General features: G+C 44.5%; 2 protein-coding genes across 2 annotated transcripts; both read right to left on the bottom strand.

The window, feature by feature from the left end:
* Positions 1–371: 371 nt before the first annotated feature.
* On the bottom strand, positions 372–7,230 carry ilk (integrin-linked kinase). The gene is made up of 13 exons (XM_072375123.1): positions 7,116–7,230; positions 6,439–6,565; positions 4,040–4,205; positions 3,866–3,961; positions 3,619–3,715; positions 3,418–3,501; positions 3,227–3,312; positions 3,029–3,138; positions 1,759–1,886; positions 1,531–1,652; positions 1,346–1,445; positions 1,048–1,178; positions 372–915 (listed from the first exon to the last, which is right to left on the bottom strand). Exons 2-13 carry the CDS (start codon positions 6,525–6,527, stop codon positions 766–768), a joined length of 1,359 nt encoding a protein of 452 aa, XP_072231224.1. The 5' UTR covers positions 6,528–6,565; positions 7,116–7,230; the 3' UTR covers positions 372–765.
* Positions 7,231–8,558: 1,328 nt separating this feature from the next.
* On the bottom strand, positions 8,559–10,872 carry timm10b (translocase of inner mitochondrial membrane 10 homolog B (yeast)). Its single transcript, XM_072374646.1, has 3 exons — positions 10,575–10,872; positions 10,394–10,489; positions 8,559–9,879 (listed from the first exon to the last, which is right to left on the bottom strand). The coding sequence occupies exons 1-3, from the start codon at positions 10,599–10,601 to the stop codon at positions 9,295–9,297; spliced, it is 708 nt and encodes a 235-aa protein (XP_072230747.1). The 5' UTR covers positions 10,602–10,872; the 3' UTR covers positions 8,559–9,294.
* Between the last annotated feature and the right edge of the window lie 483 nt (positions 10,873–11,355).

Here is an 11,355-nt window from a genome sequence, read left to right as displayed (position 1 = left end):
ACAGTAGCTGGTCCAAAAATCTTACACCTACTTCCTTGCACCCGAAATAAATGAGACTGCGTCTCATAGTCGGGTTTAAAACGGATTTGTGAGACATTTTCATTTTAAAGTCTCAGCAAAGGATCCATTGCCTGGAACTTTTTTTTCTGAAGCTTCTAGCCCCATCTTGTGGCCTTTAATAGTTGACAGTGTTTGCTTAATCCATAACTCGTATAGCAAGCCTATAGCATGGCTGGACTACAATCATCTACCTCATAACTAACTGCATCTAGTGACATAAGTAAATTTTTGTAAGATGTGACAAAGGAGTGACCCACATTAGGCATTTCACAAAAGGAAGACAACACATTTTCACAAAAAAAGAACCAGGATTTGTCATAAATATAAAACTTTTATTACATTGGCACTTGCGAACGTGTATAAAAGCATTCGGTCTATACACATTTCTTTGGATATGTTCCTGTCTGATGTCTCACTGAAAATAATCTACGCTGGATTTAAAAAAAAAAAAAAAAAACGTTTCCCAATATTTCAGTGACGACAATTCAGCCACGATAACAAGGAGCAACGTAGGCCGGACGACGTCCAAACCTCAAATTAACTTATACAAAACAAGCAACGTAAATAGTATTCAAACTGTGCGTGGCTAAAGTGGTTTCTCGTATTATTTACAGTGGCTGAGCAGATAAGTGACTGAAGTGAAGCCAAAGAGTGGTTTGATAATGAAACACAACGACAGAGCTGGACCAGCCGCTGCTGGGCCAATCACTTGTCCTGCATCTTCTCCAAGATGGGGACAATCATGTCGAACTTGGGTCTCTTGGCCGGGTCTTCGTTCATGCAGAGCCTCATCAGCTTACAGATATGGGGCGAGATTCCCGGTGGAATGGTTGGCCGAAGACCCTCAAGAGCCACCTGAGCAATGAGAGAAATCGAATATCACAAACCACGGAGCCCGTTCACGTATGGGTGCTGTGCACTTGGTGCTGGATTGAGTCATCACTGTGGGCTTGTGGGTAGATGCGGTAAATACGACGCCCTCCTTACCTTCATGCCGATCTCCATGTGTGAGAGATCGGCGAAGGGGACCTCTCGGGTAACCAGCTCCCACAGTAACACCGCAAAGCTCCACATGTCCGCTGACCTTCTGTTGATGTCCTCGGGCCTCTTCTGCAGCGCTGAAAACAAGACGGAGAGGAAAAACTCCATCAGCATTATGAGTTGGGAGTGCATTAGAGACTACATTATGTTCCGGACTCGATGACTCATAACGCTAAGGAGTTGTTATGTGAGCAGGAAGGAGGGTGTGCAGAAAAATTGCAGCGGCAAAACTGTGTAGAAATACCTTCAGGAGCCATCCAGGCTGGAGAGTACATGCGACCAGGACACTGGAAGGAGAACTTGGCATCCGCCATGCTTATTCTGGCTGTCATGTCCTCATCAATCTGAAAATCAAACCGCATTAGCTTGTTACTCATAAAATACGTGACCGAGCCAGGCACTTTCAGCTTATGTTAGCTTGCGTCTTACCATGATATGCTTACTGTTGAGGCAAAGCCGCGAAACCATCGGCTCTAAGGTGTGGAGAAAAGCCATGCCACTGGCAATGTCCAGCGCAAACTTCACTGCTTGGCTTTGGTCGACCACCAGAGCTAAAGAAGGAGAAGGAAACAGAGACAGAAAGGGACGGGGGCGGTTTTGACCATTTCCTTCTTACACTTGAGCAACAAAAACTAAAAAAAAAACTAATTCACATACTAGTGCCTTGGTGGAGTATGTTGTAGAGGGATCCGTAGGGCATGTAATGGGTAATGATGATTGGGTGAGGAGATGGAGGAGACTGACAAGCACCAAGAACAGGTAGGATGTTTGGATGAGAGAAGATCCTGTGAGGACACAATAAAAAGGAGAGACAGAGGAGGAGAAAAGAAAAAAAAAGGAAAATCAAATAAAACCGGCACATTCATTCAGATGGTACGGGAGGATATTCCAGTAAAACTTTTAAGAATCCACCTTTATATGACATTAACCCTTTTAAATAAAGTTCAGCACAAATTTGACACTATCACTATCAGAAAATCCCTAGTTTTTCCAAGATTTTACACGATATGTCTATTTTTTTCAGCACATCATGTCAAGAATTTTCATGTGAGCTTCAGTTAAGCAAAGGCATGAAAGCCTCCATCTATGCTGCTCAGCCCTCTCTGTGGCTTTGTTGAGCTCTGGTAATCACCGAACGATTTACTGAATACGACGTACTTTTAAGGACCAGTCTGCCTCACAATGGGTTGGTTTTCGAAAGTCCTGAAAAAATACGTAGTGCACAAAATCCTAGAAGCAGACCCACAAAGACCAGAGTTGATAAAGGCAAAGATAAATGAGCTAATAAAGGATTATAAAGACAGGCTTCAATTTTACCATGTTTTAATTAATTCAAGAATTAAACAAACAAACAAACAAACAACAAAAAAAAAAAAAAGCACACTACTAAATCGCAATGTCATGCAAAAATCTCCAAATGAGAATTCCTCCCTTTGTCGCAGGGAAAATCCTGGAGTGAAACCCGAGCACTCAGTGATCCCAAGTGCATGCAGCTTCTACGTGACTCAAACGGGCTCTGAGGGCGTTGAATTCAGCCCACTGACAACACGGGACACCGCGGCGCCCATCGGAGCCATCCACAGCACAGAGACGGCTCCGATCGGTGATCTCACTGAGGACTTTAGTTTCGGCTCTGCTGGACCTTGATATTCTTATTTAACTGGTTTAAAAGATCAGTTTCTAAACAGTTTTTTTTTTAAGTAGAGCAGAAATGTCTATATTTTTTTTCTGAGGTTCCACAAAGAACCATTCTTGGTCCATTACTTTTTAACCTTTACATGCTCCTGCTATCATAACGAATCGTAACATATCGTTAAGTTCTCTTACCGTTTCTCGTGTTTTGTCCTTCTACTCTTAACTGAAGTGAGTTTAGATATAGAGAAATGAGCTCATAACTGTGTCGCCGTTAGAACGCTGGGATGTGTACCTGAGCTTCGGATGCTCCTCGTTGAAGTCCCTGCTCTTCCTGGTGGTCCAGTCTCTCACCTGGAGAACCTTGACCACAATCTCATCCCCTTGCCACCGACCTTGCCACAACTGCAAACAGAAGCACACGGTCCAGTAAGCAGCTGAGGAGCTGAAAAACACTGGAAGGCAGGTAGTAAAAGACAAGAGTGAATCTTGCCTCTCCAGACTGGTTTTCATTGATCTTTGCCAGGAGCGAAAGCTGCTTATAATCAATACCAGCCTGCTTGTTCAGGGTTCCATTACCTGTGGGAGCAAAAAAAAACAAAACATGAACAATAAAACAGACATCCTGATTTGACATCAAGATTTTGTCTCCATCTCCAGCTGTACAAGAGCAAAGCTACTCACGGGGGCGTGTCCTCATGGTACCCTTCCAGAAGGTTTCTTTGTATGGGATTTTGGTCATACTCTGCCCCGTTTTCTCTGCCTTTTCTAAAACCGACGATATGCAAGGAAAAGTACAAAAGTAGCTCAGGGGTTCTTTCACTTCACTGCATTTTTTTCCAAAAGAATGAACCTGCTTTCAAATGCTCACAGATAACCTCTAACCTTGCAGCAGCTGTCTCAGGTGAGGCTTCGCCTTGTCCAGAGGTGTTTGTCCGTATCTGTTACATACACACACCTGGGCGCCACTGGCTACCAAGTCCTTTAAAAAGAAGAAAAGAGATAAGATTTCAAGCAAATTATGATTTGTGTTGAACATGCAGGCACTGGGAGCAGCTGGAGCCTCGCTGTAGTGGCTATTTCTGCCCAGGAGAGGGCCTCAAGGGTGTGTTGTGGGTGTATTTTACTGCACCTCTGCCACTTCATCTTGGCCCCAGAAGCAGGCGTAGTGGAGTGGGGTGTTTCCATGCTCGTTGACTGTATTGGGGTCAGCTTTGCACTGAATCAGCTGTCAAATATATGTAAACAAAAGAATGAGAAAACTGAACAACAAACGCAGCATCCAGCTCTATCTGAGCACGCCTACCTTAATCACAATGTCTCTGTGTCCGTGGCTGGCGGCGAGGTGTAAAGGGGTATCGTCTCCACGGTTCATCACATTAATGCGCGCGCCTCTCATGATGAGCATGTCCACAACGCCGCTCCTCCCTTCCCTGCAGGCCCAGTGGAGGGGACTGAATCCGTGGTCATCGCTGATGCACAGGACAAACAGAGAGTATGAGGAGCGAAGAGGCCGTGAAGTGCAGGCAGCAGGAAGCTCGCTTCATCACAGCTTCACCATAGCATGTGGCTGAGTTCGGAAATATTCGGATACCGACACGATTATTCATCCCTTAGTTGTTTCACAAAAATCTCCACTTCCACGTGAGCGCGTTCGCATCTGAGCTGGAGGAAAGGTTCAGGAAATTATAGCTCAGGAAATTATGGAACTGGCTCGTTGGTGTTTTATTTACGGTGTAACGGAAGCCAAGAGTGGAATTAAAAAGTCCAAAGTCCGGAAAAAAAAATCAGGCTACAATAACTGCCCGGATTCAGCCAACTGCAGCAAAGCCTTCACAAGTGCAAATGCACAAGGAGCCAAAGCAAACTGCGAAAGAAACCCAGTAGTTTCGGAGGGTTAAGAGGAGCAACACAGTGGCTGAGTCAGTGAGACTGAGTGAGAGTAACAAAAGTGTGCAGCTGTAATTGGCAAACTACTGTACTCCTGAAGCCTAAGGTGTTGGGGAGCTCTGTTACCAGTGTACATACCAGCTGACAAACACTAACTGTGTGGTTGCCTTTTTGACACAGTCACACAGGTTCTCACACACACACACCACCTACTAATCTTTATTTAGACTTAAGCGCATGCTTCCTTTCTCTGCCTGCAGCCTAAACTCATCTGATGACTGGCCCGGGTGATAAATATGTCTTCAAAAGGTGGAACCCCTGCTAACATATGCAGAGACGGAGAACCCTCATTGCAGACATAGCGCTTGTTGTGGCTTTAAAGGATTCAGGCTATGTCCTCTGTGAGCGACCTCTTGACCCACCGCCCCCGAGGCAGCCGCTGGGGCTTCTCGCGTCTCTCTGCAAAGCCACAAACTCTACATCCTGTTCGACAATAAACACAGAGAGGACTTGTATAAGTCTGTACGAATTAGCTGCAGTACGAGCTCGCACCAAAGTGAAACAGCAGTTAGTCACAGTCTCTGTCAATTCTGATCCAGCGCTGTGGACAGACAGCTCACAGTCTGACCAACTCTGTGCGCTATAAAAAGAAACAAGGAGGGAGAAGAAAAAAAAAAAACCTCAGGAATGACAGGGTGGAAAATACATTCCCTCTAAGTATCCCTTTTTCTTTTTTTTTTCATGCGTCTTCCTGTGTTGCTCGCTTTAGGGGGGCAGCTCTAAAATGGCATTTACTGTCTGCCTCACCGCTGTCACACTCCATTTTCAACTTAACATATTTTCCCAACACATAACACTTTTATTACGCATTTTTTGGGAAATGAGGGAGGGGGGGGGCTGTCCACATAGTTGAGAGAGTAACAGCCAAAGAAGGCCCTCTGGCACAATGAGTGCTCTCTCAGATGTTTATGTGGGACTGCAGCCTGAGAAGCTCTGTCGGCGAGGGCTTGGCCCTGTATGGAGCTGAGTGGAGGAAATGGCCTTGGCTGTGGCGTGGTTGGCTGGAAGCCCCGCAGCCCTCAAAGTCGACGTCAACAAGCTGCACATATATGGCCAGGCCCAGTAATGAGGTAACCGAAGGTCCTGAGCTGTGAGGTCTTCTCACTGCTTTCCAAGCAAAAGTGCTTGAGATAATTCTAAACAACGATGGAGGATGCAGAAGGCCGCTGCAACTCATCAGAAATCCCCCATTTACCAATGAGTTTCTCACCTCGGCCTGTGAAAAAACACAAACAAGGACCCACATCTTCACGGTCCTCGGCGTGCGACCGTTTTGAAGTCGACTTTCCAGGGTTGAACGCAAACAAAAAGGGTTTCTCTGTGTCATTTCAGGGCGGCGTGGCTCGAAATAAACGTTATTTCAAGCCGTTTGAGCCATTCCAAGACTGCAAAACCTGCACCAGATCACCCAGAGCTTTCATACCAAGTTTTTTGCAGATGACATCATGAGGAGAAAAGGGAAAAAAAAAAAAAAAAAAAAAAAAGAGAGAACACACTGGACTGAAATCACCGAGTGATGCTCAGCAGCAGTACATGGAAACTATTCCACTGCCGTTAATGTGCCAAGAATCACTTCGTATACACACACACGCATACGCATCTGCCATCCATACCTAATGTGGTATGTTTTCTTTGCAGTCAACACCAGTCATCACTTGACCTGTCTTCATTTCTTATTCCACAGTTCTCACATCCAAGCAGAGCAGCAGTGTCTCCCTCTCCAAGTTATCTCAGCACACTCACAGATTGGCTTACCCCAAGTTGAGGTCATTCTCTGTGTTGTCCAGCCACAGGCGAACAGCCACAGAGTTCCCTTCCCGACACTGTGTGAAGATGTCATCCATGGCTGCACTGGAGTTGGACGGATTGCTCTTTCAGCCTCCTAAAAATCAGGGAGACACGGCCAATGAACGTTGTTAAAAGATCCCATAGCTGCGTTTTCCACACAAAGAAGAAGCAAATGGAATAAATGGAAAGTTCTGCACCTCTTTAAACGGGTACTAAGGTGACACTCGTGCCTATGAGCTGACATGTGCTCACAACGTTGTCACTATTCCAAACAACTTTTCTTTCTTTTTTTTTCCATTGGAGACATTTTTAAAGTCATTGGGTTTGTAGTAGGTGTCATTAAAAAAAAAAAAAAAAAGCACACATAATCACGCGCCTGTTAACTTTTACACTATACAATGCACAAGTAAGCAGAAATAAATGCAAGAACTAGGATGTGAAGTGATCAAATAACTAGACCGTCCCACATTTCCGCCTGGCTTTATCTTTCTACCATGACTCGGTTGGGCTGGCCTTTTGGATCACTCCGAAACCCCATTGTGAGAAGTCAAAGTTAAGTTCACGGCAAATGGTTCACCCCCCCGCTCCAAGCGAAGCTACCAACTCTTACTAAACAGACACAGGGACGTTGACGAAACACTTACCCGTGAATTTCTTATCGGTATCTCTTTTTTTCTCCTTTCTCCTCCCCGGCGAAAGTATTGTCGTCTCCTCAAAAGTAAGAGCAGGGAGTCCACGCCCCGCTCCTCCGACTCTGTGTGGGCTTCTGCTGGAGAGATGTGAGCGGAGCTGCCCCTAACGGCCACGTCCCGGGACACCGGCACAACACCGCCCCCTGCTGGCGACAATGCAGTGCGGCAGCCTAAAGCAAAAAATATAAATGTATGGAAAATGTGCGACGCCGAAAATATCTGAGCTGAACTTGTGTCAAATGGAAAACAAAGGTTGCGGCAGGCTTGGGTTTTATCCGGCACGATTCAGGGCGCGTTAATGGCAAAAAAAAAAAAAAAAAAACGAATTGTCATCCCTACCGCCAATCTTTAACCGGCTTAATTACAAATGACTCCCCCTCGCCCCCTAAATACATTCACATGGACAGCAAAACTACTGCCTTCGCAGTTTCCAGGGCTGGAGTGGTGGAAGAGGAAATCTTCACAAACTAATTTGAACATTTTAAGGCCCACTTTGTAGAGCGACGACATACCAGAAATTGAGGATTAGAAATTCAAAGAAAATGTCTTTTCTGATGCGTTTTTGAACAATCGCGAGCACGTGAGGGCTTGCCGTTGCGTTTCATTTGTGTAAATACAACATCGCAGTTACTGTACATTAAAACATCATCTGCGAAATCAGATCCCGTTTCAAGATTTGAAGGAAAAGCAACCCCCTGCCCCCCCATCAAAAGAACTGCATGAAATGACCATGTGTTATAATTGGTAACACCTACTCCATGGCCTATGATGATTTTCAATAGGATTGCTCCTGTTAACATGTCTCATTTCCATCTGTGATGTGAAAACTGATTAGATTTTACACATGAAAATTGGAACAGCATCATGAAGGTTTAAAGATCATGTTTCTCAAAGTGGCATGCAGGCAGCCGCTGGTTTTTCTGTGCGGCACACAGTAAATCTCACTGGCTTTGACTCTGCAGCAGCAGGTTTTCCACACATACCTGAATAATGCAGAACCATATTATCCCAACATCAGTGCTTTGATACTTTGAGCTGCATGCCTTCATAAACATCCCAGAGAATGCAAAATTGTTCCTGAGTTCCAAACTCAAAGCCGGGGGATGTTACAGCAACAGAGAGATAAGACCGTTCGTGATCACAGCTTTTAGCAGAGGGCACGAAACACTGAGCGGGGCTTGGCCATGTAAGATTATGTTGATAGAGCAAAGACAGGAAGGAAGTGATGGGAGGAGACAGATGTGACAAAGGTCATGAACTGCAGTCACAATGACAACATGCGAGCATGAAAAACATCATACAGTTAAACATCAGACCGCAGGACGACCTTAAATGTCACCAGAGGTGTTCTCTAAAGAAACAAAATCATGAAATAAAAGGGCAAACTCAAGTCTATTATTGAGGATTATCACATTTAATCATGTTTTCATCTTACATAGCAGTTATCAGAACTGAACTGTCCAGGATTTCAAAGCTCAGACTTAAAAGGTCTCTCTGAGCACGGCTGCGGACTGACAACGTCTCCCTATGGAGCTGAGAGTGACAGTATTACAGCACTACTGTAACCCCTGCTCAATCAAAAAAAAAGAAAAAAATTATTTGATTTTGGCTGTCACTGCATCACGTCAATGTAAATATCGTATTTCACTGTGAAAACCGTGTTGGAAATCACAACTTTCCTGTTTTTTTTTTAACGTCAATGACACATTCTGGGCCACCTTCTCATGCTACCTGCTCCGCTGCAGGGCACCGAAGCTGCATTATCTAAGGTCCCGTTAAAGTTTCTAATCTATTCATCAATGAGTTGTAAAAAAAAAAAAAAAAGACAAAAAAATAATATATCGCAAGTTGACACCCATCGAAGCGTTGAAGTCTTCGAGTTGCCTTCTTGTTTGGTAAATGCTTAAAAGTGTGTGTCACCTAAAACACGAAAAAGGACAAAAGAAGCAAAAACTGACAATATTATGTGACAAAAACAGCCAAAAAATTGTTAGCATATATAATTTTAAAAAGATTGAAATATCTATCAATATTTCCATCAAACACCACTGTTGAGTTTCTTAAATATTCAAGCTGTTTGGGGTGGGAGACGGGGTCAGATACCACAGCTGGATCACGAAAAGCGCCGTTACTACTGGCCTGATGGTGGAGGAACCCCTGGGGCTCTCTCTTGGCCTGTCAGGCCTTCTGAAATAGACGCTGCAGGAGCAGCTGTTAGCACATTAACTGACAAGGATGCTGGTTCAGAGCTCCCAGAATCAACTTGGGCTTCGGGTACAGGCAGCTGGGGAAATCCAGCGGCATATGACGGCCCGGCGTCATTAAACGCGGACGCATTTACATTTTCAGTGTTCGGTGAGAGTAGCGGGGCTGTGGAAAGTTGTGCTGCTGTGGCTGCTGCGGCAGGTGAAAATTCCAATCCTGCTGGTTTTAAGACCGAGTCGTGGACATCTGGCGCAACTTCAGTCACTGAGGGAGGTAGTTGTGGAGGCTGAAGTGAGCTGACGGGAGTTTCGAATGCTGGTGAAGCCTCTGAAGTTGCGGTCTCAGCAGCTCCAGATGTTGCTGCTGCTGCCGCTGCTGCCGCCGCCGCTGTCTTGCTCTCCATCTCCTCCATTCGGCGCTGCACCATCTGAGGCATCAGCTGCACATAGGTACCCATCAGGCGGTGGTTAGAGCGAATCAGCTTCCCTGCACAGCTGTCCACACAGCTCTCCTGAACACACAGCAGAAACCAGCATTAGTGGAGCTACAGTATGTTAATACGGTGTCATGTTATTCATATGCGGCCAGATGCTATTTTCATTGGTTTTGGACCCTGGCAGCAGTCAATGAAAATATTTCAATGGCAGAAACAAAACACTTATCGGATAAAGAGGTTACTGTGTCAAAATGACAGTTCCTGCCCTACAAAAAGCAAGGAGTCGACTACAACCACATCCAGCATTTTTAGGCAGACCTTACTGATACTTGTGCGTATAAATGGGAGCAAACCCCAGAGGTCAGGCTCCAAACTCTCGAGGGAATAAATCTCAGAGAGCAGGATATTCTTACTAATGTTTTGTAAAGAGACGCTCTCCAATATCATAGTGTATGTTATGTTATGATGGTATTATTGTCATTATTATTGAGCGAAAGTATGGCCATACATGTAACAGTGTATGAACAATCAGAGTTGTGAAGTCTCCACATTAGGCTGATGGAGTATCATGCATTTCCACCCACAGTACCTCGTCCATGGTGAGGTTTCTGTAGTTGAAGTTGCTCGTGCATCGTTGAAAGCAGATTTCAGTCATACGGTTGTAGACCAGGAGAAAATCCCGCAGCTGCATGAGATACAGACATTTTAAATCATCATCCAGCTGTGTTCATCTGTACATAAGACTTAATTTGGCAGGCAATGTAACTTACATTTCTCAGCTGCTGGTCAGGATCCATCGCGAACCTGCCGGAGGTGCTCTATTTAGCTCTATTTCTTAGCTAATATGCTAACATGAGAGGATATCAGCCACGGAACGGAGTTTGTCGCGGCCTTAACAATTCGTGACAACCTGGAGAAGATGAAGAAACAAATCCGCAAAATTGGAAATGCACGCAAACTTAAACCTCTCACCAATTGCACTTGAAATGGGAAGATTCAATTAATGGATTAAAACGGCATGACATTCACACGCGCGCCGCCATGTTTGTTACAAAGATTGTCTCTGTCCGCAAGGACGTCTCACTCATCACCTTCTTGTGACTGTGTTGTTCCAGTCGGCGATGTTTAAAAGAAAAGAAAGGGCCCATTTCCCGTCTTCTAAAAGAAAAGTTTTAGCTTTTTGCGTGCAGCAACATTTCTGAGTGACTTTAGGTAATCAATGACCTTGTTAAGTTGTTAATTGAACACATATTTTATAGGTTCTGAAAAAACTACGCCATCTCTTTGAGCTGCAGTTGGAACGTTCTAATTGACCTCCTTTTAAAAAAATATGTTATTGTCAGATATAACACATTGATGGATTTATTTTACACAATAAAATGTGTTTAGACCCACGCCCTAGACATAAGATTAATTCTATAGATTTATTACTGTTATCTTGATGTATTAACAGCAGCCTAACATATTTAGTCAACAAGCTAAATGTGCTTCTTGTGGTGGTGGACAGTTCTGATCAAACTTCTAAGAAGCATTTGTTTTGTTTGTTTGTTA

Source organism: Leuresthes tenuis, unplaced genomic scaffold (genome assembly GCF_036924035.1).
Source record: "Leuresthes tenuis unplaced genomic scaffold, fLeuTen1.0.hap1 SCAF_21, whole genome shotgun sequence".
NCBI lineage: Eukaryota > Metazoa > Chordata > Actinopteri > Atheriniformes > Atherinopsidae > Leuresthes > Leuresthes tenuis.
Note: the sequence above shows the minus strand (reverse complement) of the source record. Positions and strands in the feature narration are given on the sequence as shown.

Excerpts from the sequence above, each read along its gene's own strand:
- timm10b (XM_072374646.1), bottom strand. The coding sequence starts at position 10,601 with ATGGATCCTGACCAGCAGCTGAGAAAT. Across the intron at positions 10,490-10,574 it reads CTGACCAGCAGCTGAGAAAT|CTGCGGGATTTTCTCCTGGT; the intron begins GTAAGTTACATT and ends TATCTCATGCAG. Across the intron at positions 9,880-10,393 it reads GAAACCTCACCATGGACGAG|GAGAGCTGTGTGGACAGCTG; the intron begins GTACTGTGGGTG and ends CTGTGTGTTCAG.
- ilk (XM_072375123.1), bottom strand. The coding sequence starts at position 6,527 with ATGGATGACATCTTCACACAGTGTCGGGAAGGGAACTCTGTGGCTGTT. Across the intron at positions 3,502-3,618 it reads CCTGAGACAGCTGCTGCAAG|AAAAGGCAGAGAAAACGGGG; the intron begins GTTAGAGGTTAT and ends CGTCGGTTTTAG. Across the intron at positions 1,887-3,028 it reads GAGGAGCATCCGAAGCTCAG|GATCTTCTCTCATCCAAACA; the intron begins GTACACATCCCA and ends GTGTCCTCACAG.